At 38.0% G+C, this 13,952-nt stretch overlaps 2 protein-coding genes across 2 annotated transcripts; both read right to left on the minus strand.

The window, feature by feature from the left end:
• Window positions 1-8,606: 8,606 nt before the first annotated feature.
• On the minus strand, window positions 8,607-9,590 carry LOC115677495 (uncharacterized). Its single transcript, XM_056320838.1, has one exon. It carries the CDS (start codon window positions 9,389-9,391, stop codon window positions 8,813-8,815), a length of 579 nt encoding a protein of 192 aa, XP_056176813.1. The 5' UTR covers window positions 9,392-9,590; the 3' UTR covers window positions 8,607-8,812.
• A 2,788-nt stretch (window positions 9,591-12,378) lies between these two features.
• On the minus strand, window positions 12,379-13,249 carry LOC115677475 (uncharacterized). Its single transcript, XM_030600651.2, has one exon. The coding sequence runs from the start codon at window positions 13,182-13,184 to the stop codon at window positions 12,591-12,593; it is 594 nt and encodes a 197-aa protein (XP_030456511.1). The 5' UTR covers window positions 13,185-13,249; the 3' UTR covers window positions 12,379-12,590.
• Window positions 13,250-13,952: the final 703 nt, after the last annotated feature.

A 13,952-nucleotide genomic window follows, 5' to 3' on the forward strand; every position in this document is an offset into this window, starting at 1 on the left:
TTTTGAGATTATTGAAGTGGTTTAGAGTACTTGTTTGGTGCAAGTTATCGGTTACCTACTGATTTTAGATCTCACTTTCACCAAAAATTTTGTAAATGCAAATGTTGTGTAAGTTTCGACGAATTATGAGTAATTCAAATGATGAAAATGTGATTTTGATTTCATGCAATACTTCTGTGTTGATATTTTAATCCGTCAATACAATTTTAAGTAATTTGCATCACAACCAGGTGAAAGATCAAAACATGTACTACGAATTATTTTCCTTATTTTGCCATCTGGTGATGTCTGAAATGAGATGCCAGCAAACACGCATGAAGATTTGATTAGGAATCGTGTTTTTGTTGTATGTGCCGTCAAAAGATTGGTTTCACATGGGCTTAATAGCAACATTTTGGTTTCTTGTGATGGGAAAACAAACCAATCACAGGTTATGTGTAATAAATACAAACACAAACCAGTCAGAGTCGTCCACGTTGATCGAATCAACTCCATTAAATTAAGGGTATAATTGCGATGATCCAACTTCGCATATAATTTTTTTTAACTTCGCATATAATTTTGAAACGCGATATATGCAACTTCTTACGTTCCGAAACAATTATAGCGACTCATCATGAAAATAAAGAAAACTTTTAGAAAAAGGAAAACCTGCTTACTTTAAGATTGGGCAAAATCACACAAATGGTTTCTTAATTTTGGCACAAAATGCTATGTGATCTCTGAACTTTCAATTTGTTCAATGTGATCCCTAAATTTTTAATTTGTTCAATGTGATCCAAAACTTTTGGTACATGTTCAAACTAGTCTATGTACTATATGAAAATGTTTGATGTTGTCCTTCCATAAATGTAAGTTCATGAACAATATTAAACATTTTTATATAGTCCAGAAACTAGTTTGAACATATATCGAAATTTTAAGGGATCATATTAAATAAATTAAAAGTTCAAGGATCATATTGCACATTAAGCTAATGTTGAGGGACCATTTTTGTCATTATCCCCTTTAAGAATTAGTAGTGCTACGGTGATTTCAGAGTTAGTTGATAGTTAAATGTTTCGACTCTAAATTGTAAGTGCGGTGGGTTTCTACGATATCATATATGAAAGTATAAACTAAAATTTAAGAGCCATTTAGCTAAGTGGAGGATGACTGCATACATGTAATGCTCATTAGAAGCTCCAAGAACAGACAATTTTGAATACTTTAACAAGTGATTGCAACATGGTATATGCTATCTTGCACTCATTGATGATATGCATAATTTGCATTTATCTACTCATTCAGGGTCCTACAAAAGATTAATGAGAGATTGTTGCAATTTTCTTTTTTTGACAATTCAAGGCACAGGCATAGAGGCCCGACGAAAACCCTGTAATACCCACAAACCAGCTAAGTTCAGGTTTTTGACCTGAATAGGTGACCTGACTTGGAGCAATTCACATGCAATTTGTGACATTTAAACTGGTGACAATTCATGGCACAAGTGTAAGTCCAATTATGTAGAGGCCCGAGGAAAACCCTACAAGACCCACAAATCAGTTAAGTTTAGGTTGTTAACCTAAATAGGTGACCTGACCCAGAGTAATTTACATGTAATTTATGACATTTAAACCGGTGACATTTTCGACCAAAAAAAAAAAAACCGGTGACATTGCCTAAGAGAATCCAATCAACTTTTGGATTAAATTGTCAAGGCCTAGAAATCTCAAACACTTCCTTGTAAATGGGGTTTTAACCCTCCTTTAGCATCACGAGGCCTCTTATGCTTCGAAGCAAACTTCTCTTGTTCTTCACCTGTCACTTGAAGTAATGGAAAGACTTTTATTCCAATAAAAAAAATATTGATTTTGCGAATTCGTGATATGGAAATCTCTCGACGCCCCAATCAAATGGCAGAAATGTTAAGATGATCGAGATTGTGTATTTCAAATAGTTTGACATAATACTTGAAGTTGGAACTCCTTGTTCGAGTTTAGGTTAAGAAAAAGTAATCCGATAGAACCCTATTTTCGGGAGGGTCGGTCCCCGGTAAGAATGACGATTGAGATTTTAGTTTAGTACAAGAAAGTTAAAGAAGAGCATACTCCATGCATGATGATGAGAAAGAAGGAAGATGAACTTTGGATGCTTGTGACTGCACATGACTTTTATCATAATGACAGCTACGTGGTTAATTCAATATAACTGCAAAAAGTATCATGAGGGGGCTCCCAACCAACCCTGTTGACCAAAAACGCCCGTGAAGAGGCAAATGTCCAGATGCTCACCTCGAGAAATTAGTCAAGCTTCTCATAAATTATATGTTTGATTAGTTCCTTAATTCATAGAATATTGATGTGATAAGGTCTCGTGTTCACGGTCAACTTCGGGAACACGCGAGGCTAATTTTCTTTTCGTGTATCGTGTATTGACTATGGCACACAGGAATGCTGAAGGAAAGGATTAAACCCAGAATTTAAGTTTCACTGAGCTTACATGAAGGTAAAACTGAAATATCGCGCTAGGTTACAGACAACTTTTACGATATAATTGGCATAAACGTCGGTATCAAAAAACAGTGCAATCAACATCTGCATCCTAGGACAGATTTGTCTCGATGTTCTTAGGGTTTTTTTGCTGGGTTCTTATCTCGAACAACTATTGACGGTGACGACGCTTGCGATGAAATCTCCGTCCATCCAAATGAATCACGCCGTACTAAAAAGAATTTATCATTTGGACAAGCACTTGATACGTCGTAGTTGATTTGGATGGACGAAGACGTGCTCTAAATCATCTAAAATTACTCGTAGACATTTGCAGTACTTGCTCGTCGATTGGCCGTCCATTGCCGAACCCTGAACGTGAACTTAAAACGCTCTCTCATTAACAAATCATGTGTGAATTATGAGAGTAGCGAAAGTGACATATGCCTAACACGCCCATGATCAGAGATATATAATACTGTAGAACTTGACAAGAATAGCGTTCAATGTCTATACCAGCACTCGTTTTGGACTCCACTTCATGCCACATTTTTCCTTCGTCGAATGGAATTTTTCTTTTTTTTTTCATTTTTGCAATTTAATGAGATTTTCTCTTTTTGTCCTTTGATATTGCTTGTAGGGTGTTGTTCACTTTACGGCTCATGGCAAGCTAAGACAAAATAGTAAACATTATCATCTTCTGGTGGTGGTCCTCGGAAGTTTTCAATGATTGCGAGATTGAAAAATGAGGAATTCGTCCATTGGAGGATGCACAAATTTATATAATTATGTTTGTGGAGCGTAGGGATGTGAAAGTACTGATGGCTTGAAGAGGAAGCTTCCTTGGGGGAGACACAAAAGATTAAAAAAGGGAATTACTGACCATTCAGTGATCAAGAATCATGGTGAAAAGCGAGAAAGATAATGCAGTGATCACCACTCCATCTAAATCTTTTGCTTTATTGCAAAAAGTGCAAGGATTGATTTGAAATATTACGAAATGAATCTCAACTCGTATGTCCAAACTACATCGAATCAGGACTAACCTCTGTCTCACTATAGATTCAATCGATATCCGATTTTATTCGTGTCTTCAGTCATGCCGTTTCATGTCATGTTGACGATTGACGGTCCTTGAAATGTACATCACAAGTCTCTCGGCGTCAAATATACATTATATGAAGGGATAATGACACAAACAGTCCTTAAATTTTGGCCCAATGCACAATTTGATCCATGAACTTTTAATTTGTTCAATATAGTCCCTGAACTTTAACTTAATATTCAATGTGATCCCTGAACTTTTAATTTATTATTGTTGAACATTTTCATATAGTTCAGAGACTAAATTGAACATGTACCAAAAGTCCAGGGACCACATTGAATAAATTAAAAGTTCAGGAACCACATTGAACATTAAGCTAAAGTTCAGGGATTATATTGAATAAATTAAAAGTTTAGGGACTAAATTGCGCATTTGGCCAAAGTTCAGGGACTGTTTGTATCATTATGCCTTATATGAAAAAGTTTATTTATATATGTCACTAACATAGGAAATTTCGAAAGACTTGGCTGATAGAAAGGGAGCTCTGACACATGCATCATCCGAAATTGTGTTCAATTACGCATTGGTGACACATTAATATAGAGGAAAATTTACCCATAAAATCCTAACATATCGCACTTTTGTAAATTCAGCCCTAAGTTATTTAATTATTTCAATTGAGTCATAAATCTTTTCAAGTTTTGCCAATCGAGTCCGTCTAGCCTATTTTGTTTGGAAATTGCTAACATAGATGCCGGTCGTGGCACGGCTGGCGCTAACATTGACATTTTTAATAATATTTTAATATTTTTTGAATTTTTATCATTTTTTTTCTTTTGTTCACTATTTTTTGTTTTTTTTTTTTGGGGGCAAGGCCCACGACACACTCGCTGTGGCCATTGAGGGCTCGAGCGAGGGCATCGTGGCCATTGCCCAGAGCCGGCGTGGGTCAACCAACCACAGTCGTCAGCCCTCACTCCTGAAAATAATAAAAAGTAAAGAAAAGGAAAGAAGAAAGCAAAAAATTTATACAAAAATTCAAAAAATTTATTGAAACATTATTAAAAATATTCCTGTCAGCGCGGGTCATGCCGCGTAGGATGGCCGACTTCCACATTAGCAAATTTTGGCCAAAATTGGCCGAATTGACTCAATTGACAAAACGTGAAAATGTTTAAGACTCAATTGACACAATTAAAAAGTTTAGGACCCAATTGGCAAAAGTGAAATAGAGCTATGACTTTTTTGGTAATTTTCCCATTAATATAGTGCTACAAATTTACATTACGGCTAAACCAATGTCCACAAGGCAAGAAAAGAATCTAATATATCATACAATGTCGTCCATCCAAGTCAAGATGTTTCACATATTCAAAAGTAGGTATTGAAATTTAATGAATCATATCATGTATCATATTCAAGTTAAGATGTTCACATATTCAAAAGTAGGTATTGAAATACAATGTATCATACCATGCCTCCCCATAAACTAGTTAGATTCAGGAATTTGACTTGTGAATATGACCTTGATGCAAAGCAGTTTGCACGCAGTTGATGAGATCAAAACAAATAGCCTCCAATTCTAAACTGGAAATCCTCTTAAGTCCCAACCGATGGCGCTAAATCTAGGGGTTATCGTTTGTCCGAAGTTCAATTTTCATCGTATCATTGATCTTATCATGCCATTGTTTTGGCCAATAGATCTTGTAATGCACTCATACCTCTCAAATCTCAATTGGGTTTTCCCCGAGAGGCAAAAGGGAAAGCATCTAGTGCCATCCTTTGCGGCTCGAAAGGGGAAGCTAAAAGTATGCATTTGACCATTTTAAGGACGGCTCACAAATCTTGGCTTAATGTAAAACCATTGGACGAGTGGTGCACGAATAGTTTTCAGCTCTTTCGATACCCTTTTCGTTCCCTAAAAAATATTCGAAATAAGATTTTTCCGAATACAAAATTTCATTTGTCTAGATATATTCTGTTGCATTCTAGCCGCCGAAAGGTATAGAACAATCAAGGCGAAATAAAATATAAATTGAGCTCGTTCCATCTATAATGCTACCTCTGAGCAGTGCACACAATAACCCTCTTACAACTTTCATGAATTATAGTGATGCTGAGCTTTTATTGTAGCTGGTCCACTGGTTCCCAAACCACCCTACACATGGGTTGATAAGGGTTGATGTACTTTTAAACCTCATTGATTGCAAATTTATTTTTAATTGGATATAATAAAATCAATAGACCAAGTACCTCAAAAAGATAGGTCCATGTTATCTTACATTTGATTTATTTTTTTTGACGAGGCAATCCCATTTTTCTTTCATGGATGAAAGCGAAGTAGAAAATCAAACGCGATGTCGAAATTCAGTAAAATCTATGTGCTGCTTCTAGTAGAGTTAGAGCATACCCCACTATCTTATGCGAGCCACAGTTGACTCGGAGGGAGTTAGTGAAAATGAGCATATATGAGACTTTGTGACTTTTCTATCAATTTGTATTGCTCTTTCTAATATTGCTGCTCCTACCATGAGTGCTGACTTAGAAGAAACATCAACCCTTTTGTTTGCTCGAATTGTAAGAAATGGTTTTGCAGATAATAAAGTTCCTGATTAAAAAAAAAAAAGGAATCGTAAGAAGGGTCTAATATTTCGGAAAGTGATTAGACTTGGTCTATAGCAAGCTTAGGTTCGTCGAACTCATTATTTAGTAAGTTAGGCATCTATGCAATAATCCATTCGACGGTCCATAAGACAATCATGCTGTTCAAATCTAAGAATAATTCAATGTCTTCCCATGTTAGGCAGCATTTCTTACACCCTATTCTCTCTCTCTCTCTCTCTCTCTCTCTCTCTCTCTCTCTCTCTCTCTCTCTCTCTCTCTCTCCTCGTCAACTTGGAAAATCTTTTCTCAATCACCAAATTTGCATAATTGTTGCCGTTTTTCTTCCTTTATCTTGACTGGATAACTGGTTCACTCCTATCAACATCATTTGATCATATTGGGAAGAAGGTGGTGTTGATGCCAATTGGGTTTATGGGTCCCGTGTCTTATCATTGAAATTGGATGGCTTTCCAAATGCAAGTACTAATAATTGACTCCATCACAGTGGCCAGGCTATAATAATACTTCCCCCCAAAAAAATTGAAAAATAATAGCTGACACTTTATGTTAAGCTAGAGTACGGAGCAAGAGAGGTACTTGGACTAGTAATTTATTCTAATTGGGCCATCTTTTGCTAATCCAAGATGGGAAAAAAGCCAACTTTTGGCCCGTTCGTCGGCCCATATATAGTTAAGATTGATCTTCAAACCATTTCATTGTAAAATGTAGACGCTCGATTAGTTCATGGCATATAGTTGTTGGCAGCAATAGGTGGTCGACCTTGCATGACATGCTATTTTCCCTTCAAGATATGCAAGTGAATGATCACTTAACTTTACAAAACAGATCTACTAGGTGCATGTCCTAGACCGTCTTGTGATCAATTTTGGCATTAATACCGTTGCCACAAACCTTGGACCCTTGTACGTCCTGACATGGAGACAAGAAGTGGAGTGCCATTTGTGCTGTTATCATATTCAAGAATCATTTGTTCTATTATCCCTTCGATATAACATCCTTGTCAAACCCCAAAGAAAAATATCTCTCAGACCTAAATGGTTGCAATTTCTCGATAGACTTTGCAAAGGAAAGAGAAAAATTGAGGATGTGCAGCACTTCCAAAGATTCAATTTTGCAAGTTCATGAGCACCACCCTGGCAATTGTGTGTTTAAGATCGTTGGGATTAGTCCAAGAATTAAACGTTATGCTGATAATCATTACACACCACCAATCCCAGAGAAATTCCGAATACAGGCCTAGATCATTTGTGCAAACAAACTTTTGCGATGCTAAGATCCCAAGTCAAGAGGGAAACAGCTTAGATCGTAGGCTAAGATCCAAAGATGAGAGGGAAACAGCTCAGATCGTATGCTAAGGTCCCTAAGTAATCATTTAGGGTCGGTTTGTTTCGCATAATATAAATAATTTAAAAAAAATTTAAAAAAATCGCTGGTATCGCTTAAATAATTAGTTACTAAAAAATATTTTTATTATCAACAACATAAGTCTAAATATTTTCATGGATAATAAAACAAATTTCATTCATTTGTTTTTATAAACGATACAAACGGTCATTTTTAGCAAAATATTTTTCAAATTATTCATCTTTCGTAAAATAAAATTGAGCCTTAGCAGTAAAAGGAAGTGATCAAGTGTTGACAACCAGCAAGTGGGCTTGGAAGCAGTCACCCTCGACTCTTTTTCCAAATGAATTTCTGAAAATTCTTTTTGATTTTTGATTTGGAGAAGCCATTTTGTCAATTGGTGTCAAAATAGAATAGGGGTATAAAAATAGAGAATCTATTCTCTCTCTCTCTCTCTCTTTTTTAAAAGAAGGAGGCCCTAATAAACAAATTAAATAAGGCTTGAATGCACCCCTCTCCTATATATGTATAAATAGAATAGCCCATTTATCGGAATGGTAAAAGTGCCCCGATAACCATAGGAAATAACTAGAAAAATGAAGGAATTTTTTAATCCTTACTAACTTGATTTTGTTGCCCCTGGCAACAAACATGCACGGTCCCTTTCGTTATTAATGGGATTAGGGATACTTCCGGCAAGAAATATATCGAAGAGTTCGTGCTAGGCTGGCTAAAAATCAAAGTTTGTCATACCCTTGGTCTAAAATTCCTGAAAAATTACACACCACTTACGTTCAATGTATACCAAACTTGTAACCTAAATGACATACCTAACTCAACATGGTACAAGTGAGAGCCAAAGACAACACGAAACTCAATTAAGGTTTGCGTCTTGAAATGCGTCCAAGACTAGAATGACTTCAAATTTAGAATCGAATGCTTTCGCTATCATTAAAATTTTTGAACGATTTTAAATTCACTTATCTTTTCTATTTTGGCTATTAACAATTCGATTGAATTAATCATCTAGTAGTCCATGACCAATGAAGGAAATTGGGATCACCATCATAACATTCCATCATCACCCACCGTCACAAAGTCAGCAAATACAAATTGCTGCGTTTCTCAATTTCCATCAAAAGTGTATAGCTCTATGTTAAATACACGACATATATTGGTGGCACTAACACTAGCGCATGCAAGCCACAGACATGTCCGATGAACTAAATCCACAAAACTAAACAACTACAAACACAATTCATGAAAAACATTCAAATCAAAAGAAGGAAAAGATAAAGGAAGAACACCTGCATGCTCATTAAAAAGGCTAATCGATATGCCCTTTTGCCAAGAATGATGATCGCAGAGAAGCAGCGAAGGGCAAACACAAGGTCGTCGTCGACGACGTCAACGTGAGCGAGCTCAAGTTACTAGAAGATGACATAAGGTTATCATCGCTAGAAGTGCCAGACGACCCATTTGAACTGCACTTGCTCGTAGCTTCAGAGCCTCTTGCCTGATTCTTGGATCTGGACATCGTCACCTGGGGCTTCTTGTTCTTGATCATCCTCCAAAACCTCGTCTTTAAACAGCTCGAAGAAGACCCTTTGGGGCCACCGCTGTCGTCGTCCGGCCTCGACGGCAGTTTAATGCTCTTGGAGGCCGTGATTGGAGGGGGGTTGATTCTTGGGACATCAATGGGGTCCCTCTTTGGTGGGTCGAATTTGCATTTACCAGGCTGCATTTCCCATTGAAATGGGATTTGGCCGGGGCTGCGATACTGATAATGGCGACTAGAGTTGCCGATCGTTGGCTCTCTTGAGAGGATTCTGTGGAAGTTAGAGTCTTCACCTTCTAGCACAGAGACTGGTTTGTGACCGTCAGCTTCTGATCTGTGAAAATCCATTTTTCAATCTTGATCTGAGGATGATGTACGTGGGTGTGTTGTGTATATATTATACATGAGAGGTTGGGAGTGCACCCGCCAAATTTGGGAAGGTAATCAATTCATAGGGGTTTGTGAATTGGAAGTAAGTAAATCCATAATATCCCTTCATATCCTCATAACTATTTTCTTGTCACTTACTAGTTTCGAAGAGATACTTCCTTTCATGTATTTCCGGCATCTCAAGTGGGCATGTACGTTTGATTTGCTGAAAACTTAATAATAACGGAAAATATTTTCTGGAAAATCATTTTTCATGAAAATGTTTAGTTTTTCTTTATTTGGTGATAGACGAAGGAAATCGTTTTATGATGTTTGGATTTCATTGGAAAATGATTTCAATCTCATGACTTTATTTCGGGCAAAAAGAAATTCTAATTTTTTAATATTTTTTATTTTTAAAAAATCAAATTTTTAATTATTTTTATTTCTCTTTTTTATTTTTTATTTTCTCTTTTCTCTTTTCTTTTTTTCTTTTCATTCCTTTTCTTTTTCCTCCTTCCTCCACCGTGATCGATACGAACACAGGCAAGCTTGAGACTTGCCTGGTGATAGCCATAGGCGAGCTTGAGCTCGCCAGCCTCGACAGAGCTCGAGGTCACTTGGATCTGGCAAGCCGCGAGCTTGTCAACCTTAATGGAGCTCGGGCTCCCGTGGATCGGCTGAGCCTCGAGCTTGTCGGCTTGCGTCCTAGAGGTCTCCAGGCTGCCGGCCTAAGGCAAGCTCGAGGCTAGCCGCCAGAGGCCGCAAGCTCATCAGCCTAAGGCGAGCTCAAGGCTCGCCACCAGAGGCCGCGAGCTCAATGCCCGTTGCCATGGCTGGTGACCAGCCGAGGAAGAAGAAAAAGAAAAAGGAAGAAAAGAAAGAAAAAAGAAAAGAAAATAATAAATAATTCGATTTTTTTTAAAATAATAATAAATGATTTTTTAAATAAATAAATAAAATTTTCGAATTTTTTAAATAAATATTTTTATAAGAACAAACGTTTCATTAATTAAGGATCCAAGCCCGAGCGCCGAGGACCTGCGCACGATCTTTGTGGACTCGGGTAGGAGGGTCGGAACTAGAGCTCGAGTATCGGAGACCTAAGTACGGCTTTTATGGACCCGAGTTCAAGTGCTGGAGCATTGAGTACGGGCACCAGGGGTTCGGGATGGGAACCGGGGGCCCGGGCCCTGGACACCGAGGTCTCGAGCTCGGCTGCCGAGACCTAGTCCTGAATGTCGGGACTCGGGAACCAACGTTGAGGTTTTCGTACCCAAGAGTGGAGTTTCGGGTCCAAGCGCCGATAGCTAATCATACTTCGGAAAACGTTTTCCGATTCGTTCAAAGAGGAAATCACTTTCCTAATTTTAAGCTTTGGTAAGGAAACCTTTTTCATTGATTGGGAAAATATTTTCCGTTGACTCATTTTCCTAAGCAAACCAAACGCTGGAAAATGAGGAAAGTGTTTTCCCGGAAAATGCTTTCCGCGAAACAAACGGACCAATTGTAACTCTTTCTTCTTTTCATGAGCCAGGGTTTTTTTTTGTTAATACCACAAAAAATCTCAAATTGATACACTTGTGATAAATTTACCATAAACTAAATTTTTTACCATCAAAAACCTCAAACTGGTACACCTGTGATAATTTTACCATTAAAATTTTAAGTTGGATAACATGTGACAGTTGATCGATATACGAGTTTGGGATTTTACTTTCCATTTGTCACAGGTGTACCGGTTTGTGCTTTGTTGTTGTATTAATTTAATTTAACGGATGGTAAATTTGTTGTAAATGTACTAGTTTTGGGGTTTCTGTGATCAAAAAATTAGTTTGGAGTAAATTTGTCACATGTGTACTATATTGGGATTTTTCATAGTATCAACCTTTTTTTGCCTTTTTTTTTTCTTTTGCATTCAATTTTCGGTCCGAGAAAGTGTTCCGTAACGATTCAATCATAATGCTCGCTTGATATATAATCCCAATCAACTTAGCATCAAAATCTAAAAAACCCAAACCCATCTTTGATTAGTTTGCTTTTTTTCACATGTCACTATCGCATGGTACGATCCAAATATAAAACCTTTTTAAACGGGCCCTCTAGACACCTACTAATCCACCAAAGCGTCCCTCCGTAACCGTGTGATTAGCGGAACTTGTATGTATCTTTCCTCTTTGAATTGGAGCCTCAGTGGAAAAGGAAGTTGTGATTGAGCGATGACAACCAGTAGGGGGGGTTTTAAAGCAGCCATTCTGGACTCTTTATTTGAAATGAATTTCAAAAAATTCTTTTTGATTCTTAATTTCGAGAAACCATTTTGTTTATTGGTGTCAAAATAGGAAATAGGGTATAAAAATGGAGAATCTTTTCTTTCTTTCTTTTTGAAAAGGAGAAGGCCCTATTAAACAAACAAGACCAAGGCTTCGCCTTTTTTTTCTCTCATATCTGTATAAATAGAATAAACCATTTGTACAAAATGGCAAAGGGCCTCGATGACCATTGGAAATGACTAGAAAAATGTCCTTACCAACTTGATCTTGTTGCCCCCGGCAACAAACATGCATGGTCCCTCTATATCGAAGAGTTTGTGCTGGGCTAGCCAAATATCAAATTTTATCATAAGCTTGATCCAAAATCCCTGAAAAAATACACACCGCTTACGTTTAATGTGTGATGCAATCAAACTTGCCCTAACCTAAATGGCATACCTAACTCAGCATGGTACAAGAGAGACAACACCAAACTCAATTAAGGTTGGCATCTTGAAATGCGTCCAAGCCTGGAATGACTTCAAATTTACAATCGTATGCTTTTGCTTTCATTGAAATTTTTGAACGATTTGATTCGCTGGAATTAGCTCATCTTTTCTGTTTTGGCCATCAAGAATTCAAGTGAATCAATCATCCAGTGACCATCTTTAGGGCGACAACATAAAATCCCATCATCACCAAGATAGCAAATAAAAATTGCCGCTTTTCTCAATCTTCATCAAAACTGTATAGCTCTATGTTAAATACACGACATCTATATTAGTGGCACCAACACTAGCGCATGCAACCCATAGACGTGTCCGATGAACTAAATCCACAAAAACTAACAACTACAAGCACAATTCATGAAAAACATTCGAATCAAAAGAAGAAGACAACAAAAAGGAAGAACACGTACATGCTCATTAAAAAGGCCAATCGCTATGTCCTTTTGCCATGTTTGATAATTGCAGAGGAGCAGCGAAGGACAAACACGAGGCTGTCGACGATGACGATGTGGACGAACTCGAGTTGCTAGAAGACGACATCCGGTTATCGTCGCTAGAAGTGCAGGACGACCCGTTTGAACTGCACTTGCTCGTAACTTCAGAGCCTCTCGCTTGATTCTTGGATCTGGGCATCGCCAGCTGGAGCTTCTTGGTCTTGATCATCCTCCAAATTTTCATCTTCGACCAGCTCGAACAAGATCCTTTGAGGCCACCGCCGCGGTTCGGCCTCGACGGCAGTTCCATGCTCTTGGAGGACGAGATTGGCGGGGGGCTGATTCTCGGGAGGCTGCTGCCGGGGTCCTTCTTTGGTGGCTCGAATTTGCATTTCCCGGGCTGCTTCTCCCATTGAAATGGGATTTGACCGGGGTTTCGATACAGATTGTAGCGACCGGAGTTGCCGACCGACGGCTCTCTCGAGAGGATCCTGTGGAAGTAAGAGCCTTCACCATCTAGCACGGAGACTGGTCTGCGGCCTTCAGCTTTTGATGGGTGAAAATCCATTTGTTTCATGTTTTGATCTGAGAATGATGTTTGTGGGCGTGCTGTGTTGTGTTGTGATGCTTTGTGTTGTGTTATATGTGGAAGGTTGGGAGTGTATCCGCCAAATCTGGCAAGGCAAATCAATTCATAACGGCTTAGGATTTTGGGAGTAAGTAAATCCCTAATATCCCTTCAAATCCTCCTAATTGTTTTGTCATTTACCAGTTTTGAAGAGATACTTCCCTTCATGTGTTTCCTCCATCTTGTGTAGCTCTTTCTGCTTCTCATGAGCCACACACTTTTGGGTTTTATTTTCTCTCTGCCTCTTTTTTTTTTTTCGCATTCAATGTTCGGGGCCGAGAAAGTATTCCATCTTGATTTCACGGTGGGATTGGTGTAACAATTCAATCATAATACTCGCTATTAACATGATTCTAATCAGCTTTGTGGCTGTAATCTCAGAAATCTTGTCTCTGATTAGCTTTGCTTTTTTCACATGTTACTATCCCATGGCACGACCGAAACATAAAACCTTTTTAAACCGGCTCTTTGGACACCTACTAAGCCACCAAAGCATCCCTACATAATTGGGTGATTAATGGGACCTGTATGTTCCTTTCCTCTTAATATTAGTACATGTTTTTCCACCTCCATTTTTCTTGCTCGTCTCATTTTGACTTAATTCATATATAGCTTGGAGCTCACTTTTGACCTTTTAAAATTTGAATGTGTGCAATGTGTGCAAATTGCAATATGTGTGCAAAAAACAATATTAGTCTTTCAATTGGATCGCACGGA

This window comes from Syzygium oleosum, unplaced genomic scaffold (genome assembly GCF_021117445.2).
Source record: "Syzygium oleosum isolate NSW1041296 unplaced genomic scaffold, Sole_v2.1 Sole_v2.21, whole genome shotgun sequence".
NCBI lineage: Eukaryota > Viridiplantae > Streptophyta > Magnoliopsida > Myrtales > Myrtaceae > Syzygium > Syzygium oleosum.

Excerpts from the sequence above, each read along its gene's own strand:
- LOC115677495 (XM_056320838.1), bottom strand. The coding sequence starts at position 9,391 with ATGGATTTTCACAGATCAGAAGCTGACGGTCACAAACCAGTCTCTGTG.
- LOC115677475 (XM_030600651.2), bottom strand. The coding sequence starts at position 13,184 with ATGAAACAAATGGATTTTCACCCATCAAAAGCTGAAGGCCGCAGACCA.